Below are 22,225 nucleotides of genomic sequence, written 5' to 3' on the forward strand. Positions count from 1 at the left end.
TATAGCGGCTGAATCCCTCTTGCATGGAACACACGTGCAATAGATGTCTGATGTGTGTACAGAGCAGATCAACAAGACTATCATGACAATCATGATCATATATGATAATGCATTACAATACACGTACAGCAATCGTAGCATAACACTTATACACGTGCAAGAATAATAGAAAGCATTCATTTTTGTTGTTGATGGTGGGAATGAGTCATGGCAGGATTTGTACAAATTTGTGTTTTAGAAAATCAAAATATTACAACACTGTAGGTGGCAATGTGTCCCTGCTGTCTTTCCACATTGTTCCAAATTAGAATTAACTACAGAATAATCTGGATTAATTATCGGCATGCATTTTAGCCAAACAATTAATCTCACCTATACTAACTGCGTAGGTCTGTGTATTGGCAAGAATCTTGCGATGTCCATTTTAAGAACAAATAATAAAAATAAGTGTTCTATGCATTGATAATAATGCTTTTCTTTGTCTCGTAAGGACAGTGGCAGACGGAGGAGTCAAATGGACAAAAATATTTCCAATAGATCAATACAGCACTTCAATAAATATAGCAATATCATAAAATATTGCTATAGTTCATGTATCAATATTTTCTGACACCCCCTAAAAACTCATTTAAAACACCAAAGCAGCTTGTTCTGTTCGCAGTCATCTTATAAGCAATTGGACAAAAACCTGCAATAAAATAAACTTTTTTAACAGCATATAGCGTTTAACATTGATGCAGGAAAAAAAAGCATTTTCACTGGTTTTATGAAGTTGTTTTATTTATTTCCATGGGTTTAACATGCTTACCTGATGATTGGCTGCTGCAGTGCTCACTATGCAACTTAAATATACGTGGAGTTACACAGTACAATAAAGTCACACCCTGAGCAGTGGACACAACAGATTCCCATGCTCACTGAGTCCTTGATTTTATGATAACATAAACAAAAGTAATAGCATGTAAAGCCGCTCAACAGGAAAGTCTTTGTATACAATACACAATGTCAGAATGTTTTGGGTTTTTATTTCTTCTTTTTAATCACAGCACAAGAATGACAAGTCAATCAGAACGTTTACATCCAAATCTCATCAGGGTACATTCATGCTATCAGTCCTCAGGGTTGGATCTGTGCCACTCAGGACAACAAAGTCTGTGTCACATACTTATACAAGTATAGTATCGGGCAAACATGAAGCTCTCGTCTAAAACTACAGTAGATAAGTTAAAATGAGTTCCACATACAGCCCACCTAAACATCATGAACAAAAAAAATTTAATATAATAGTTTTGGCTATATCATCATCATTTTTTTCTGGATGCAGATTTGGAATTACACACAGTGACATGCTTCAGTTGTTCATTCCCATCGGTGTTTCCCACCCACCGTACAGAATGAGCAGTCGAGTCCACATTTTTATTTACAGCAGTGAGTTACCTCCACTTACACACAACATTTACAGACAGTGTTCTCAGTTGGCATCTGCATTTTCATGACAATGTGAGGAACAACATTTGTATATCACAGGGATTAATTTAGGTTGTATTTTTTTTATTTTTTTTTACCTCTCTTAGGATTTTTGTTTATTTGGGGTTTTTTTTGTTCTCCCTGATCAGCATGTAGACCACAAGAGATCAAACCCCCCGACAAAACTGGTGCTCCAGATTCAATAATGCTTCGAAATAAAATAAAAAAATAAATTGTAAGGCACAGAAACCGATAGGTGTGGTATATGGCAGTAAGACATTACAACAATATAACATCACTGTCTTCATGTGTGGATACATTCACCATGAAATAAGACAAATAAATTGGCATTTTGGGGAAATAGTTTAGTCAGTTTCTTGCAGAGAGTTGTACCTGATATTATACACATTACATAGGCTATATTACCAGGTTCAATGTTTTACAATATTTTTTCTATGTATGTAGCTTTCTATCCACCAAATATGGGTTTAAATATCAATGTAATACTTCCATTATATTTTTGCAATATCCTATTTGTTTTCACCTGAGCAGTATCCTCCTGTCACCATTTTACCTTTACGTCTCGTTGCTATGACACACAGGACTCACAGTGAATCGGACGATCAATTGAAAGTGCGCATTTTCAGTTGGATGGTAATGAGAAACAGACACATCGACAGCAGGAGGAGGATTTTATTTTCCCGCGCAATTTTCATTACAACTCTCCGTATCTGTTCAATACAGAACCCGTGTTTTATCGTTCCAATACGGAGCAAATCCTTATTTTACAGAATGGTTGGCAACCCTAACAGAGGGAAACAGCCAGTCATAGCTCTGCAAATAATTTGCTTGGCAAAGCTGTAGCTGGTAACGACCAGTTTCTTTCTCTGTGCTTTCACACTAACAAACATCAGACTATTCTGCATACTAGTTTTGACCTTTCTGACCAGGGAAATAATTAATGAAATGTGCAGTACTGTTAGAAAATAATTTATCCATCTCTTTATTCATTACTCATTTCACTGGGCCGTAACTACCTTGGTAGATGGCAGTATTGTGTTGTGGCAGTTGATGTTTGTGGCTGTTTTTTATAGAATGTTTTTATCGTACGTTTCCACAAATGCACTGACCACAGTGACACTCTATTATCACGCTACATTTTATAGTGACAGTAAATAAAGCTTTTTTATTTCACTTGTCTATAACAAAACCAGTCATTCTTGTGTAAAGGAGGTATAACTGTTCATGAGCGAACCATAAAAGGTTTCGGTGTTTGTATCGAACAGCCACTAAGAAGTGGAAGGAGAAATAACTTTGGCAAATCCCTTCTCTCACATTGAGGTGATGACTTTTCTAAATTGTCAATCCAACATTAATGTTGACTTTTGGTAATGTTTACTAAGCTGTGTAGAGGTCAGGAGTCTGGGTGTGAACCTTTTTATTCTTGCAAACACCAAAATAAAATATTACATAATGGCCTTTATAGTACAATGCTATGAAATACTGTACAACACTGTCACCTAAGGACTTAAAATGTGTGTCATTAACCCCAGTGTTAAAAGCGTCTCACTTTATGATGCCCCCAGATGTATTATGTATACTCTGACCACCTCTTTAAACACAAATGATTTAATTTCTGCCACTATACAATCAAAACTATAACTAAAGACCTAATTTGATGAAGTCAGGAAGCAGCGTGGGATCATGGGAATTGTTATCCCGTCGTCTTGTTTAGTTCTCCTGAGTGTTTGCCCTTTAGTGGTAGAGCTTTGTCGGCAGAACAGTCGTGATCAATAACACAGTGGCTAACTAACAGTACCGTACATTTCCTTTTGTAGGGGAGTTATAGCTGAGAGAGTTAAGTGGATGGCACCATTAAAATGCAAGAAAAATGAAATGTCCAGTACCTTGAAACAGAAATCCAGAAAATCCTCTATGGAGTGTTGGAAATAATTTGGCTAATTTAATAACTAGGGATGGCACAATACCAATTTTTCGAGTATCTACTGATACCGATATCAGTCCGATACAGTCATTTTACACCTTTTAAACTATGAACACATTTTGTGCGGAGTCATTTCAAGCTATTCGAAAGACACACTTTTCCAATTGTGTCGCAGATATTATTTTCCCATAAGGAATAAATAAACCAACAACATGACTCAGCTAAAATGCGGCTGCTGACATCCACTCTCACTCTCACACCTATGGTCAATTTAGAGTGTCCAATTTACAAATCTGCATGTTTATGGACTGTGGCAGGAAACCCAGGAACCTGGAGAAAACCCACGCACACACAGGGAGAACATGCAAACTCCATACAGAAAGACCCTTGTTCCGACCGGGTCGTGAACGCGGGTTCTTCTTGCTGCAAAGGCAAGAGTGCTAACCATTGGATTGTGTCACATTTTGGTTTTTAGATACTGAGTATTGTATCAGCTCATCCCTATTTATAATACTACTCAACAAAATATACAACATTAGTCTTGTTGTTTTTAGATCATTTAATGCAGAAATGTTGCTGTAGGAGCCATTCTGATCATTTATCCTGATTATCGGGTCTGGTGTTTGCACAGGGAGTGGCTGAGTCTTTATAAGGGCAGCTGCATTTGATCACTGATCACGTATGGGTGACGGGGAGATTGCACGTTTCCCAGCAGAGTGGCTAAAATCAGGACTGATGAGCCGCTACAGTTGCAGTAAATGAAAGTGTTATCAACCTACTCATCCAACTCTTGGCAAGAAAGCAACTGACCATATTTCTGAAATGTCTAACTTAATTTAAACTTATTTATAATTAAGTCATAATCACTGCAGTGCCCACTGCAGATGCCAAGTTTGAGTGTGACTAAACAGGTGAGGCTGCAGACGAAGCCTCAGCTCATTAGCGGGACATGATGAGACTCTGTCATAAGCTCTGGCTCAGGGAAAATCTCACAGCTAAACCTCAGTATCAGTATAATGTGTGAGTTAAGGGACTGTTACCGACAACTTGACACCCCCCCCCCCCCCCACACACACACACACACACTTTAACAGGAGTCACAGACCGTGCGAGTCAAAATGACAGCAACGTGACACTCTTAAAGCCTCGACACAAGCCGAGGAGTAAACGCACACATACTGAATGCTTGCACACGGGAGTGAACACAGCACACTGATTATGGTTGTGGTGTTGGCTGTATTATCAGCTGCGATCAATATATTCATGACTTTTCTCATTTGGTGTCTACTACGGGCCACATTGAAAAACCATCTCACAGTGGAGGTGAGAGGCTGCAGCCAAATACACACTCTTCAATTTACAGTCTACATTCAGAGATCATTTCAGTAGATTTCAAACCGGTGACTGAAACCGCCATTTACTCTCAGTGGAACAACTCCGCTTTGTGTTTGCGCGCCTCTGTGCATGTGAAACAGATGTTAATTGTGTGTGTTTTAGCCATGCTAACACACACTGGACATGGCATAGATTACACTAGCATGTGTGTCAGAAGTAAAGAAGTAAGCTGTATGAATACTGTATATATATATATGTATGTATATATATAGTACAATACCATTTGCATTTTTACACAAACTCTCTTCAAAGTCAATTTATGAACTGTGGTCCTGTTATTTCATGTTAGGCGTTGGGAATGAAATTTCTTGATGGAAGCGTGACATGTTAAGATGCAGGATGGAGAGGAAAACTTTTTGCTTGATTACAGAAGAGAGATAGAGAGAGAGAGAGATATAGTATATAAACATAAGTGTACTGTCAGTCAGGGTAGATGAGGAAGCCGGAGAAGGTGCTGTATTTGTTGGTGTTTCCCCCGTGAACTTTGCCGCCGTCCAGCTGTACACACACCTCGTCGCCCACGTCCAGATGAAGGATGACACTGTTGGCGGCATAGTCGTAGTTCTGATCTGCATCTTGAGCGATTGCACTGGCCCTCACCTGAGTTAAAGACAAATAAAATTGTTTAGAGGCTGGAAAGAGGAGGAGAAACATCTGGGTGAAAAAAGGGAATGCCACATCAGTGATGTTATGTGCATGATGGATTCTCTGGAGCTTCAGTGCTTCTCGTAAACCTGGTGTCTTAATCCCAATGCCAGTGTTGTGCTGCTATTATACATCTGTCTGACAATTGATCCTTCTGTGTGAGTTTTAGTCTATATTATATTCAGAAAAGAATAGAAATCTTTTGGTAAAGCATTTTTTTTTTTTTACAAAACTGAGAGACAAAGAAAGAGGTGGATGTTGGATACAATTAGAGAGAGGAGAAATGCTCTCAATCAGATTTTAAATCTGTGGGGGGTGAAGTGACTTTTTCAAACCATATATTTTAAGAAATCCTACAAAATGGCTTTTTTTTTTTTAACTTTAATCCACATGTTTAATTGCAAAATGTCTTTATGATGCTATTTTAAATGAAACATTTAAATTTTATAATGCAAGAAAAATAATAATCCACCTGCTGTTATGCATCAAATTTCAGATCTTATTGAGACAGATAGGTCTTTCTTTTAAGACACTTTTAAAAACACTATTTTATGTATTACACCACAATCACATTCATATTTCTGTATGACCAAATTTTATTATCATCAGATTTTCTTTTTTTGATTCCAACTTTTGTGTCTATATATCCCCCTTTTTTTTTTTACTTTGTTAAGGCTATATAATTAAATAAAATGTTTTATATTTATAACACCAGTCATAAATCCTCCCACAGTCCTAAAACTGATTAGGTTTTAGGACTGTGGGATTAGGGGGACTAGGGGAGGTAGGGATTAGGTAAATTGCCCGTAGGTGTAAGTGTGTGAGTGAATGGTTTGTTTTTCTCCATGTGTCTGTGATGGACTGGCAAACTGTCCAGGGTGTCCCCTGCTTATCGCCCTATGTCAGCTGAGATTGGCACAGGTCCCCCCTGTGATCCTCATGTGGAGGATAAAGTGGTAGAAGATGGATGAAAGATGGATTTATAACACCTGCAGTAGACCCAGGTTTCACTATGGTCATCTAAATATGAATTATCAGGTTAAATCAGGAAATGGAGCAGAAATGTCAGCATCTATATTCAATGTGAGGGAGGCAAATACAATGCAATCCAGTGTAACCCATAAATAACACAATCACAAATATTGGCAAATGCATCCATTATATCACAGTCCCAATAAAAACCTATCTAATTTATCTTTTGACCTAATTTCACTCCTACAGCCAGTTCACTGTTGATGTTATCTGGATGTCACCAGTGCCATTTTACTTCCTGTGTCATTCTGTGATCTTGGTGTAATGTCAGTGCAGATGCCTTCCTGTCCACTGGGCAGATAGATGAGATGTGCAGTGATCTTTGGCCTCCAGCCTCCTTCTGAGAGCACAACCTTTCTTAGTCACTATCAATTTTTTTTCCCCACGGGATTGTTGCCCTCCCACCTGATCCACCTGTTGCAAAGGAAGGGTCTGACGGGAATTGCACAGATGGTATCAGGGAGGAAATCAGTTTATTTTGTCAAGCAGCAAGACAAATGAGTGCAATGAATGCAGACACATACGCGTTTTAAATGCTGGAAAATGGGTTGACTTAACTGCTACTGCTAGTCATCAATATCATCAGGTGCTCACAGTTGTGACACATTCTGGAGATGTTTGGTTTTATTGTCTTTGGTTATCATTTCACGGCTGTTCAATTTGGCAATTTTGTTTAAACAACAAAATTGTTCAACAAAGTTGTACACACACAATATGTACACACACAATTATGTACAAAAGTCCACCACCAGCTTGGTTGTTTCTATGTCTGTCAAATTCTGTGATCATTTACATTTGGATTGGAATAGTAAAATGGTGAAATAGTAGGACACAGGTTTTACCTGTAAAACAAACCAAAAAAAAACTACATAGATGTTTCCTGCATTTTCTGGATGTGTTCAAATCAAGTCATTGAGCAGGGAAAAAGATGAACACCACCAGGATGTTGCCTGAAAATATAACAATCAATTCATCACGGTTGCAACAAGGTCTTGACATTATGACCTTTGTAAAACTGGAATTAATGGCAGCATTCGGCATTTGCACATTGCATGATGTTAAAAAGCAATATGGTCTGATCAGGTCATTCATTACCCATTTATCTGGACAGGTTTATGTTGGGAGAAGCACACTCTGATTAAAAATGTTATTGGGTCTGTTATGGTCCAACCAGTCGTTAAAATTGGAGACATTATGTGACTACATGTTGACAAACCAGGGAATAAATATGATTCCACCGAGGGCTGATCCAATATAATATCCATTAATGCCCTGATATTCCATCACTAATTCTCCCATATAAATGTTGAAATTAAAAAGAGGTTTTCATTGGTGGAAGAATGGAGTCAAACACCTGTAGAAGCCTTTGCGGCTCCCACATTATCATTTCACCTAACAGGAGATATTTTACCTAAACGAATAACTGATTGAATGGAGAGAGCTCCTCATACAGTAGGATTAGGCAATTCACTTATTTCATCCGTTCCCCTTCTGAGTTCCAACGCCTAACTTGTTTTTGCACCCAGCCTGATAATAAATTGCACCATCATTGGGTAAGTAACCAATTATTCAAGCAAGCGATTCATTTAATGGTGGAAAATAAAGTACACAAGCGCATACATATTAATGAATGCAAATATGCCACCCTCACTCCATCCTTGTCTCCTTCTGTGGGTCTGACGAAGGATATGGTCCATCATCTCCACCAGACATCAAACCTCCCTGACTTCATCGTGATCATATTAGACAAATCAGAAAAGACTAAACTTACCATCTCTCCCCGTCCTTCATCCAATAATGAGCTTTTCTTTATTTGCATTTTCAGTGATCACTTTTTGACTCGCTATATTTCTCTACCCCAAGCATTTTTTTTTTTCTGTGATCAAAAGGTGAACATTTTAATCCCCCCCCCTCCTCCTTGAGACAGAAATGAATCGATACATTTCCTTTGTTTTAATTCAACTCACATCACTCCATTAATTGTTGTCTCTCCCTCCACGCCTCACGCCCCTTCCATCATCCCTCTCCCTTTCGCCACCCCATCTCTATCTCTTCATTCCGCACCCATCTATCCATCTTTTTGTGTCCTTACACTTGGATGAGATGCAGGTCACGCACACAGTTCCTCTCCCCACCGTGGCAGTGTTGGCGGGAGCAGCGACTAAGTGTGTCCCTGTCCGGTCTAAATCGGATTGATTAACGGCGTGCTGTTGTGGCAGGTCTCCTGAGGACCCCCCCTCCTCCTTATGCCTCCTTCCCATCCCCTCCTCACAGCATCCCTCACCCCTCTCTACCTCCAGATACGTCAGGCCAGGCGCTACATGGCTGCAGGCTACAGTAATTGGTAGTCGGGCAGCCATGGCAGCTCCCCTCCTAATAGGTCCAACTCCTCAATAACTCCACACAATCACAATAAATGGGGGCACAGGATAGGCTACAGTGGTCAAATAGGCCCATGAAATACTAGTGGGAGGTCAGGATGAGATCCCACATACACACACAAACAGGCGCTCCAGCGTTTCTTCTACATGTCGATAACAGCCGTGCTCGTCCCTGATTTGTTTTTATGAATCTCAAGTGAACACCTGTGAAAAACCACACGGCATAGAAGACATTTTGTGATTTCATATTCTTAGACTGCGTTGCACTGAAGGGACTGAACAGCTCCCCTGAGGAGACCCTAATAGGTTTTAGGAAAAATATAACAGCAAAGAGATTCTGACATCTTGTACATCCAACATCTGTCTACACGCTTGAGCGGCGCGATTCCCCTGACGGTGTTTTCAGTCGAGTTAGAAGCTGACAGACTGCTGCTTTAACTTGCTATAAGTACAGTATGCAGGATTACAGACGGACTGGTATTACACGCAAACAGTATTACACGCCTTCATTTTATCATCGCTCCTTGTGCCGCGGGCTTCTGCCTACCTCGGTCGCCCACAATTAAGGGTCATAACAAAAGTTGCAGCAGTGATATTTACACCGTCTCATTGAAATGGCCTTTAAAACATGAACATCAGCTAATTATATTTGCCAGCCAAAAGGACACAATGTTATTTATGGCTTTTATGGTTGGCTTCCTTATGAGACACAGAGGTTTACTTAGCCTCTGTTGAGTCAGTGTGGAGACGCTGACATTTAAAGTGTTGAGTTTTTGTTATATTCATGATTACGTTCTCCTCGTATGCAAACAATGACCCAGTGAACATGTTTGCTGTTCGTTTTACATTCTAAAGTCAAATTTCTGAGTTTTGAATCGTGTCACAGTCATCATTTTTATATTATCATTAATAAATGTCATCTTAAACACACCAGTAAACACATGTTATATGTCACGAAAGGTAGTTTTTGGTAGTAGTAGTGCACATTAATTTACAGCTGTAATTACTAGTAACTAAGGTTGCAATCATTATTCGATGAATCGAATATTAATTTATTACTAAATAAATTGTCACCTATTTTGATCATGGATTATTCAGTTTTAGAGGTGTTTCTAATAATTAAAACAAGATTTTCGATTTTTCAGCTTCTTAAATGTGAATATTTAACAAAGAAATCATTCAAACTGAAAAATTCTGGTTTGTGGACAAAACGAGACATTTGATCATTTCCAGGTTTGAGAGACACTGATCGACATTTTTCGTCCTTTTTATGGAGCAAACAACTAATCTATTAATTGAGAAAATAATAATCAGATTAATCAACCATGAAAATAATCGTTAGTTGCAGCTATACTAGTCGTGCATCGTTGCATTGTAATAAAGACTTGATACCAAACAAAAATAGTTTTACTACTATCTTACATATTCTCTATAAAACAAATAGGACAAAGTGGGGAAAATAAGTAAATGCAATTACTTAAAATTACATTGTGTATTTAATTTACAGCACATTAAATTGTGATAATGCTGTGTGTGCTGATACACGCTTTCATTAGTAATTTAACCTTCTTCTTTTTTTGGCACCTTTTACTCAATTTCAGGATCCATATACTACCTCCACCCCATAAAATAACAGTTTGGCCTGTACACAGGCCAAACTGTGTACAGTGCACAGCAGCACAGAGGAATCTACAGGTTTGGCTGTCAGTAACAATTACAGGGAAACCTTGTTTTCTTAAAGCGGGCAGAAAGCACAGGGGCTTTGGGAGTGAAAACAAGAGGGAAAGGCAAATCAGGATTATTGTCAACAGTGGCGGAGATTGATAGCGACAAGGGAGTGAATTTCTGTCTGTTGGCCTGATGCTGTTCTTACTTGATCCGTTGCTGTTGGGCAGAAGGGAGACCCCCGGGACAAAAGAGAAGATTACACTGCCTCCACTTCTTATTAGGGAGGGAACATTAAATGGGGAAAGACTGAGAGAGAAACATGGCAGAGGAAGAAAGAGAGAGTGAAGGAACTTACAGTATAGAGTTTAATGCATCAATAATAACATTAAAAAAAATTGCGAATTTTTTTTTTTTACTTACTGGCATTCTGTATGTAAACTATCGTGAACCTAACATTGCCATCATTTTGTATGTAAATTGTCTCAATATCAATCTGAGTGCTCATAATGTTTATGTCTGTGCTTTGTCTGGGTGAAAACTAATGGAAGAAAGGGCAGAAGGGCGAGGAGAAGAAAGGATGCGCGGTGAAAAGGAGGGACATTTGGATGGGGACACATGTCGGCGAGCAGCTGCATACACTTTAACAGTCTGAGCACAGGATTTGAGTAAAGGAGGCCAAAGTTGAGAGGGGCTTTGAGTGATGGGGAGGGAGCCTGTTGGATAACAAACTGATCAAGCATGTCTATTTCAGAGCAGGGGTGGGGGGCGGGGGAGTATGAGGTGGGGATGTTCACACAGCGTCTCGTTTTCTCCTTTTTTTTCAGTATTGTTTTGTTTCGCAGTGGCGCCTTGATCTTGTGGTAATAAAACTGACAGGATTCATTCACTGTGATGTACAGACCTCTCAGAGCAGAGCGAGGCGATTGAGACAGGGTCTCTTAAACTCACCTGAGGGACCTCTAAGGGTAAAGAAGCGGGGGGAAGAAGGGCAAATGAAATGGCCCCCCCTTTTTTTTTTTGTAAAAGCTGCTGTGCTCTTTTCGCCTCCATCGAGGAGGTTTCCTGTTTCTTTTCACAGGTCGGCAAGTAACCCTTCCCCTGCACTGCACGCTCACTCACTAATTGGCATACTAAATGCTAATATTTTGCCATGACACTCAAGACCCAGGTGTAAAGATGTTGATTAGAAAGTGTCTAATTGGCTCTGCACTGAAACCTTTGAGGGTAGAGGAGATGCCTTAATTGGATATAAATGGCTTGTATGGACAGCCTATACCTACAGCTACAGAATTGTACTGTTCCTGTTAAGTCATATCGCTGACGGTCTTGTAATAAATCGGTGTGTGTACAAGCACCTGCTGCGGATGCACAGCGACAACACAAATAGCAAAACTCAAGAGTCACGAACTGCCGAATGCTCATTATTCATGGTTTAAACTGTAAAAGAGATGTTCATACAAAATGTGTCACAGGTCAGAAGTACACCATCGATTTAATGCTCATAAAAAATGTAATAATCCAATGTGCATATTTAGCAACATCTATATCAATTTAAGCCACTATATATCACTGTAAAACAATGCTGCTAACAAAAGAGACAAAACCCTGCATCCTTGATAAGGGGAAATAATGATATAATGGGGAGGGAAAAGGCAAGAACAATAAAGGCATGACAAAACACTGTAGCAACCAGACAAAAACCCTTTAGTCTGCAGAATATAATGGCTGAGGCCATTATAACAGAAATCATATAGTAAAATAATGGTTGTATGTTTTCAGGGAGAAACACAAGACGAAAAAAAAGGGTAAGCTGCAGGGTAGAGAAGAGCATTCTTTCTATTCGCTCTACATGAAATGTCGTCTGAAAGGTGGGCTTTCATCCTTTATCACAGACTGTTCCCCATTATCATGTTAGGTCATTGTGTCTGACACTATAGCAATGTAAGGCAGAAAAACATTCATCTTGAATATGAATTACTCCACAAATACACACAACTGCTGCAGAGATGGCACACTATGAAAGTCACAAAATGTAATACGTTTGAGACCGTCTTATAAAGTGCCACATGAGGCACACACTGACACCCTGCCTGACATACTGTAATTAACAGCTTACACCTTTCACTGTAGCCGTATCACACCTTCCTACTGGAGCTGAGCCAATTTTCCTTCTAATTTAGTCCAAGCTTGTCATTACTGCAACTTTTAACTGGTTTATTTAAATATCTTATTAGCTCGTAGGTACGTATGATTTACCATCAACTTGGGATTTCAAGTTTAAATGGTAATTATATATGGTAATTACAAATAAATTATTATTTTATTTGGCTGTTTATTACTTGAAAGCCTAGCAAAAAAAATTTTCATCAACACACTGTAATAAAAACAACATATGCACCTGTCTCATAAACAATTCCAATCAACACCTTAAAAGCTGCATAATAATATAGTAATAAAATGAACAAAAAAAATATATCGATATGCACTGTGCAAACACACTTTGAGATGTAACACATAATCACTTCTAATGTTTTACCTCAGATGTGCAAACAGTTACACAATTAACAGGTTTCTTCATCTTGGACTCAAAATGGGTCAAAATGAATCTTTCTATGTCTGACACTCATCGTGATAATTACCGATATTGACTGACTTGTATTGTCCTAGTTGACACAAAGCAGATTCTCTCTGTGATAGAAATAGAAATACTTTATTCATCCCCAAGGGGAAATTGTTTATTGTGATTGTCAGTATCGCAGTTTTGAACGTGCGTCACCCACAAAACTAGACTGACGGAGGAAGCACAACAGAAACTATAGGGATGTTACATTTTATTCAAAATTCAGATATCTGTTCAAACTCAAACCTAAAAAAACGCATACAGCCTAGAAGTTCACCAGAGTGTCTGAAGTAATGACTGTGTGTAATCCAGTAGAAGGTGCTGTGAGCAAGTGACAGTCCAAATAGCTAAACAAAAGATGGGTTTAAAGGGTTTTAGTGCTGAAGGTGTTTGTCCTGCAAACACCTTTAGCAACTGGATAGTGAAAGGGTGGGGGTGGTTCAAGATTACCTAAGGTCCCCCTACAGTTTGTAAATGGTAATGTTTGTTACAACTAGTATTCTGACGCCTAACCAATACACCAACCAATGGAGTTGGTTCCCCTTTTGCACCAGTAACAGCTTCCACACCTCTTGGAAAACTTTGAAATATTTCCATGGGAAGACCTGGCTCACAATCTCTATTCCACTTCATCCTAAAGGTGCTCAATGGGGTTGAGGTCAGTTCTCTGTGTGGGCCGGTCAAGTTCTTCCAAACTCGTCAAACCATGTCTTTATAGTCCTTGCTTTGTGCAATGGGGCACAATCATGTTGGAATAGAAAACTGTTTTGGAGGATAACATTGTCCAGAATGTTTTGGTAAGCTGAAGTGTTAAGATTGTCCTTCATTGGAGATAATGGGCCTAGCTGATTGTCTAAAGTCTGATTGAAACACCTGAATTCAATTTTAAAAAGGTGTTGCCAAATACTTTTGTCCTTGTAGTGTATATGGTGCAATAATGTGCATTTGGTCTTTGACGTATGGCATGAACAACCTGTCCTCCCACTGAAACGTGCATATAGGTCGTTTTTTCAACCCCTGAAAACGTACATATAGGTCGTTTTCTGAAAACGTGACTGTGGGTCGTTTTTTTCAAACCCCTGAATGCGACGTAAAGGTAGTATTTTCCAACTCGAATATGCACAGATGTTACTGAGGGTAGGGTTAGGGCAAAAAGACAGGGTTAGGTAGTAAAAATAAAAAAAATATTAAAAAGGTGGTATAGTTAGGGACCGAACCATTGTCGACCGTGCTCCGGCGCAGCACTCTCGCTACTGAGCCGACTGCCGGTGCCGACATTGGCGAAGCCACTAGATACGGCGTCTAAGGCGGAAGTGGTTGCTGTTAGAGTAAATCTTGGAGACAATATTAGAAGGTTGAAATCCTACACTGTGTTGCTTCTTCAAGCCTTCCTGCTAACCTTTACACCTTACATTGTTAGGGTTGAGTTACTTTCGATCCACCACTTTGTCCAGTAGTCTCATCCGCCAGGAGGTCACATCAACCCAATGATACTGCCACTTAATGAGGTTACTGAGGCTGTCGATGAGATGAGATGCTGCGATGCTACTATGGCACTCATCAACAAATCTATACGATGTGTAAGTGTGGTCTCTACAGACTGACCAACTGACCAGACCAGATTCACCCATATTGGTCCAGCTATAAATATTCATAGTCTGACTCCGTGCTCATCACTGTAAAGGGCAAAGCACATATTGGTGGGGAATTATATATCCATTGAAAAGGTCACCTACCTCAACACCAATCTTTTGATGAGTTATAGGACACTATACGTGAAGAGGAATCCTAGAACTGTGAGATTCTGCTTTGCAAACTTGGTGTGAACGCCCACATCCATGACCACAATCCACAGGCAATACAAGAGCCCGAGATGTCGGATTCGCTCAATACAGTCATGTGTCTGATTACATGGCTTCACCCCCCACCCCCGTCTCCTCCCTTCAATAAGAATAGAGGATGTTTCCTTTTTACTCAACCTCCTCTGTCCATTCTCCTGTGACCATCCATCCATCCATCTCTCTCCCTGTCAGCACACTTGTCTGTGTCCTGCTTGTTTATGCAGTGATCTCTCTCCAGGATGTGTCTTATTCTCAGCTCCCTCTGACAAGACATTGATCAACACCATGCCTACGAGTCTGACACAATACGGACACACACACGTGTGCACACATTCTGTGAAACACACACAGAAAATAATTTACAGGGCCAGTTTGCTGTGTGTGGATGTGGATGTTCCTGTATGCGTATCTTTGTGAGGACCAAAAAATGTATAAAAAACACAAGTGAGGACATTTTGGCCAGTTTTTAATCTACTGCCCCCCCCCCCCTTAAAAGGCCCTTTTGAGGGTTAAGACTTGGTTTTGGGGTTATGGTTAGAATTGGTTTTCGGTAAGAGTTTAGATCGGGCCCAAAAAAAAACAGCCCGGCCCAAAAAGCCAGATGTGTGCACAATGCTGTGAAAGAAGAGTGAGAGTGAACAAGTGGATTTTACGAGCACCAGTGAATGCATCACAGCCGAGCAGAAAAGTGGCTGCGATGAGACGAGAGAGAGAGCGCAGGTGATGTGCTGTTCTGAGAACATAGCAGGGATTTTTTTTAGGGCTGTCAGTATTCAGACCTTAAGCACACAGGCACTTTTGTTGTCTTCCTCTTTTTTCTCCACACCCACTCGTTTTCTCTTTTGAGCCACCATCCTGCCACCAAAAAAGACAGGCAAATCACTAGAGCTAAAACAAGTACTTGATTAATCGATTATCAATCGATTACTAAATAAAAAAAAATGTCAAACGTCAGCTATTTTGGTAATTGATTAAGCGGTTTGAAGTTTAAAACAAGATTACTGATTACTGTTTTAGTTCCTTAATTGTGAATATTTTCTTCATTCTTTGCTCCATATAACAAAGAAATCATTAAAAGTGAATCATTTTGGTTTGTGGACAAAATAAGACATTGGAGAAGATCATCATTTCATTGTTTGACAAACACTGATCAACGTTTTTTCTGACATTTTATGGATCAAACGATTACTTGATTAATCGTAAAAAAATAATTGACAGATAGTTTAAGGGACTATAGGGAATGCATTATGTCTATGAGTGTCCTCATTTTGAATGCTGCACAGATATGTGTGTATTTGTAGTTGTGTGTGTTTTGTAGTGGTATTTGTTACCTCTTTAGGACCCTTTCTGGCATAGCCACTGACCTTGTCAGGACCAGTGGCCCTAATGGAGACCAAAACCTGGTCCTAATAAAGGCAGAACCTCATTTCCGAGTAATACGTTTAAAGCTAACGTTTGAACTGTGGTTAGAGCTGAACATTTGAGACCATGAACTCCTCAGAAAAAAGTCAGTAGTCGAGATTCACTTTTCAAACTGGAAGACGACTGTATATCCATTTTAATACAGTCTTTATGATAAGCTATTGTAGATGTTTTCCATAGACACGAGAGTGGGATCAATCTTCTTATCTAAAAGCAGGCAAGAAAGTAAAGAGGATTATTTAAATATCTTTTATAGTTATAGTTAGATTATTTCTAACTATTTCTTCAATAGATTTCCCAAGTCGTTATCTAAACCTCACAAATACAGAACAGAACACCTATTGTAACAATAATGTTAATGTTAATCATGTTTTGCTGCTGAATGTCCTCACTGACTCTTGATTATCAAACTTTCTCTGTGTTTTCCTCAAGGTTTTTCTCAGTGACCTGGTTCATTCTCCTCCCGGAGCGCTTGTCTATTCATAAAACAAAAAAGGAGCATTGAGACTGTGCCCAAAGATCAGCACTGAATTGGATTAAATAATTTAGTTGATGGAAAAGATAATTAATGGGGAAGGAGTCAATAGCCAGTGTGGATGGTGAAAGTATGTGTGCAGGTGTGCGTGCGTGAGTGTGTGTAAAGAAAGGGGCACAGGTGGGGGGGAGAGGATCTCATCTAAAAGCTATGAAAAATTTAACAGCAGGAGAAGATGGGAATGACAATGTCTGTGAAAACACGCAACAAACCAAGTCCCCCAATTATATCTGGCATTTAACTGTCTCTCCGATTTACGCTGCACTTTAAGGACATTCTGCCAAGTCGAGGAACGGAGAAATAACTGTTTTTGTGGACTTAATCATTCACATTAAAAAAGAGGATGATCTTTATAAAGTGTGTACTTGTGCATCTGCAGAGCATCTGAAAGAAATATTACAATACATTCCTTTGACGTAGACAGACATTTGAGAACATGGCAAAGGGCACTTTTCTTAAGAACTGATGATTTGATGAAGTGGTGATTTTTTTTTACCAATGTAAAAAATGCGGACTATAATGCAATGCTTTTTAATTACTTTATAAATTCATAATAATAATAATTACACAGCCTTGTAGAGGTGTCCTCCATCTTTTTTTCAGCAAATGTTCCATTTGTAAGACTTTTGTAGGTTTTGCACAACTGGCCATCACAAGTAGCAATTAAATAATGAAAAAGAAAAGAAGAGAATCTTCCCACTATTTTTTCACTAGTTTCATGTTCAGATGTAGTAACACGAACACTATTAATCAGCTGCAAGCCCTAATCACCTGCACAGTGGTAGAAGCATGGTAACAATCACACAGTATGGCAGATATTTTCATGTATTTGTTGTCATCTATCAACAGGTTTCTGGGACATAAACAAATGAACCTGTTGTGCATGCATCACGGTGCACCACTGCAATCATCTTCAGCAGCAGCAGGCTCAGTGCTCAACAAAGTGCAATGTACAGCACTTTGTTGTGACATCTAAGCTTTATCAAATCAAACCAATAAGAATGAAACTCAAACGAGTGCAATAACTTTTTAAAACGTCTGTGTTGCATCATTTTTGTGGGAAATGTTTTGCCATTAAATCTGTGCAGCCTCTCTCTTGCTCTATTTTTAAAGACTATAAAATGGAAATTCAGTAAAGCATATTAGTGAGCAGCAGCTCAGCAGGGTGACGGTGTGCAGCAGCATATTGCTGTCAGTTCATGTAGCGTGCAAAGAAACCACCCTTGTACCAACAAGCGCTCAGTTCAGTTCGACTTGGTTAACAACAATGCTAAGAATGATTTTTTTTTACCCCAGTCTTGTTCTCTGTTAATCCCCAGGATATCACTCTTCTGTTCTGCAGCACACATGTCAGAATCAGAGTACCTCAACAGAGAGAATGCTTAGCACTTCAAGCTTGTCACAGATCTCCAGATGGTTGTGTTCAAGGCTATTTCCACGTTTTTGTACTTGTTTAGTTATTAGCGTTAAAGTCAGAGTTCCTCAGAGGACAGTAGCCAGCTGCTGCATTTTAGCTTTCGTTCCACTGAGACTTGGGGGATTGTTATACTCCTGATCGCTTGGCTGTCAGTCTCTGTCTTCGCTCTCTCTCCCTTTGTTTACGAGTTGTACAATTAATTATAGTGTTGGTTTTCCAACGGCTTACTCTCTTTCTGATTTGTCCACACACTTTGAGATTTAACAGTAGTAAGAAAGCAGAGACTGTATATAAAAAAATATGGGTTGATTTCTTGAATGACCATTAGGAGGCGCCTAACTTGACTTGAGGAAGTTTGTTTTTACTCTTTTTAGACATAAAATACAGATAGTGTTTGAATAATTGGCTTCTTACATCATCCAGAGTTTGTCGATCACATATGATAATTGCAGCAGGAGGCAATCGTTCTTTCACTCGCAGTGGATTATCCTGTGTTCCTCCTGTTGAGTTCTCACATTATCCAGAGAAGTTGACCGGAGAATTTCTGCAGAATATCCCAATTGTATGTCGTGTGAAAGATGGGGCGACTTCTCTCACTTGATTTATAACTTCAATAAACATTTCCTGAAGAACTTTATAGTCTCGATTTCTCGTGTCAGGTATTCATTTTCACACCATGTTCACTTTGTAAATGATTGTAACATTTAGAGTAAAACAGATAATTGGGTACAGCTTAAATTGCGACATGAACACTGTGTGATTCATCGCTAGTATCATCCAACAGGTGCCTGCTTGCAAGTGTAGGTGGACGTGCAGTGTCCAGTCAGGCCCACCTTTGCTCTTTCATGTTAGAGATTGACTGATATGTGTTGCTAATGCCAGTAATCAGGGCGGCTTATGGACAATATATGGAACAAAACCTATGGCCTGATAATGTCATCAGAATTGTGTGTATTTTTAATAATGATAATGCATAAATAAATATTAAAATTATATTACAGTTCATCAAAGACACATGACTGTGTCAAATACACTTTTGGATGAAAAAAATAAAGATTTAAATTAACATCCAGTGCCAATTATTTAAAAATGGCAAAACTCTGAATCAGACTGTTTATCTCTACTCCAAATAATGGTCACTGAACAAAACAAAACACGGCATTGCACAAAATATTAAATTCACAACTTCAAAACACAAGTTCAGAAACAAAAAGGTGACGTCATGGTGGTTTAACATCACTATTAAGCACATTGTAAACACACATTGTGTATTAAACTGCCACAGTGTTTGTAGATTTTCTATAGTTGTATGTAGTATACTTTTGTACTGCAGGTAAACAAAGGAGCACATGGACAGTTTCTGGCACAGAGATCAACTGATATTCAGATTAAAATCCTGGAGGCCTAACCCTATAACCACTGTACCATTACCTGCTATGGCATTAGTGGGGAACTTGAACTGAAAGGGTCATTTCTGAGTAATTCCAGAGCAGAAACATGCGAGCCAAAGTTTTGCAATGCCAAAGAAGCAGCCAGAGTGCCAGGAGATGGACAGAGGAAGTTTGTGCAGCAACAATTCATTATGTGAAATGTAAAAAAACAAAAAACTGTTTTGAGCAGGAGCAGAGGAAAACTGCGTGAGCTGGGCCTATTTTGGAGAGCATTACTAAATCTGAACATGAAACAAAGAAACTGTCAAAAATAAGCTGTACTCCTGAATAAAAAGAGAAGAAAATGCCATGTGCAAAACAGGAGAAGGCCACTGCTGAACCTGGAATTAAAGCAGTTTTGTTTTTTTCTTTAATTGTGGAATTTGGCATTATTGATCTGAATTAATATAAGGCCTGAAATGTCCTAATGGTTGATTTATCATCCTGTTTGATCTGTGGCTTTCCAGATTAAATTATTGAATTGCTGCTTGAATTTTGGTGGCACGCAGAGAGAATCTGGATTAAATTCTGTGCATGAACTGCTCCAAACAGTAACACCGACGACCCAAGTTCAGAGAGACGCTTCAGACACACACCTCACTCCACACTCACCTGTCCGTTCTTCTTCAGGTCGGCCCACATGCTCGTGCCATCACCACCTCTCATCAGGACATGGTAGGTGAAGTAGTAGATGCCAGGCAGAGGGCAGGTGAACTTGCCTGTACTCGGCTCGTAGTAGTTCCCTACGTTGGTCACCACATCATCAAACTTTAGTATTTCGCTCCCTTCGTGTTGTTTCCGGAGGCCTGCGTAGAAGGCAATTTTGGGGCTGTAGAAAGAGGGGCCGTAGCCACCAGGTCCGGGCCCTGGTGGACCAGATGGGCCAGGCTTGCCTGGCTCGCCAGGGGGCCCTTTAGGACCTGGAGGACCAGGAAGTCCGGGGCTCCCTCTAAACCCTTGTTTTCCCCTGCGGTTTGAGAAGTCTGGGGGCTGAGGGGAGACAACAGTAAGCTCTCCCTGTGGGGGGGTGAAAGTGTCACACACCATCTTGCAGCTCCCGAGCATCTCATAATGTGTGCCCCCTCCTCCAGACCCACCCCCTTTGGTGGTGTGGACCAATAGGGGGATGGCCACCAGCAGGACCAGGACCATGGCCACGCCAACTCCAGCCCCGATGACGCGTTTCTTGCAGCTGAGCCGGGAGGCGGCCAGCGCGAGGAAGTCCTCCTCCCCCTTAGCCGGAATGGTTGTGCCGGCCAGGCTGAAGTCTGAGTAGAAAGTGACTACTAAATCGAGGATGAAATTTTGGGATTGTGTGTGGGACAGAGGCAGGAAAAGGGGATCCTGTGATCAGGACAGACAGATCTTCAACAAGAGCAGGAAATAAATCAGCAGTCTATGGAATGACACAAATAATGTTCCATTTCTTCAGGAATCAGTGCCTTTGTATATTTTTGAAGGCAGAAATTATATATATGAACGTCTTTGTCAACAATGAATATTACACAGAAATAGAACTGCTTTTTTTTTCTTGCTTTTTTTTAAATCCAGCTCCGTGGTTGTGGAAGCTCCAGTAAAAAGCTTTGAGTTGCTCAAGCAGAGAACTGTCAGGTGGGGTCAACAGTATTCCCACTGGAGTTCATCTCACCCACTACATACAAGGAAGGAAGGAAGTGTTACTCGTCTGTCCACGAATGTGATGAGAGGAATACGGCTAAAACTCTGCTCTTGTTTCTGTGTTTTTGTTGATGAGCGCTCTCTCTGTTTGTCCACTGTTTAAATTTGACTCAACTCCGCCGTCAACTCCCCCTTTCAAAGTACAATTATTTACAGGTCATAATGAGCCAAACTCTGAGGACGGAGCAGGCCAGAGTGCACTGAATATGGAAAATTGAGAAAACATCTTTTTTTCCTGTCCTTTTTTTTGTTTACACCATAACAGCAAATCAGCCAATCTCCTGCAATCTGGAAGATAAAGAAACAACAACAAAGAACATACTTTTAAAATTGTGATAATAAATAAATTCCCTCAGCATTTCTGATAGTTTTTAAAAAATAAAATACCTTAAATTGATACTTTCATTTGAGTATTTGTACTTTTTGTAGAAAATGTGACACACATTTTTTTATTTTCTACTATTAATTATAACGGTATAAACATGTCATGATATCAGGCCTACATTTAATTTGCTCCACAAACTCAGACTGTTCTAAAACAATAACAACAATAACAATATATTCTATATAATAATAATATTATTATAATAATAACAATAATAATAATAATCCCAAATTTTGCTTATGTTTTAAACTAAAATTGTCACTTTAATTTCAAACACATTTAAACAAAAATGATCAAACTTTTCATATGAGAATAAATCAACTTACCTCTGTCTTTTCCCTTTTCTTTACCCGGTGTTCTCGTGC

General features: G+C 39.5%; 1 protein-coding gene across 1 annotated transcript; it reads right to left on the reverse strand.

The window, feature by feature from the left end:
- Nucleotides 1–4,477: 4,477 nt before the first annotated feature.
- Nucleotides 4,478–21,135, reverse strand: c1ql4b (complement component 1, q subcomponent-like 4b). The gene is made up of 2 exons (XM_058632479.1): nt 20,411–21,135; nt 4,478–5,407 (listed from the first exon to the last, which is right to left on the reverse strand). Exons 1-2 carry the CDS (start codon nt 20,948–20,950, stop codon nt 5,228–5,230), a joined length of 720 nt encoding a protein of 239 aa, XP_058488462.1. The 5' UTR covers nt 20,951–21,135; the 3' UTR covers nt 4,478–5,227.
- Nucleotides 21,136–22,225: the final 1,090 nt, after the last annotated feature.

The sequence above is a fragment of the Solea solea genome, chromosome 6 (assembly GCF_958295425.1).
Source record: "Solea solea chromosome 6, fSolSol10.1, whole genome shotgun sequence".
Taxonomy (NCBI): domain Eukaryota; kingdom Metazoa; phylum Chordata; class Actinopteri; order Pleuronectiformes; family Soleidae; genus Solea; species Solea solea.

What these genes read in the sequence shown, in the direction of transcription:
- c1ql4b (XM_058632479.1), bottom strand. Translation starts at nt 20,950, where the DNA reads ATGGTCCTGGTCCTGCTGGTGGCCATCCCCCTATTGGTCCACACCACC. An exon ending in ACCTGAAGAAGAACGGACAG is followed by an intron (nt 5,408 to 20,410) that starts GTGAGTGTGGAG and finishes TCTTTAACTCAG; the next exon opens with GTGAGGGCCAGTGCAATCGC.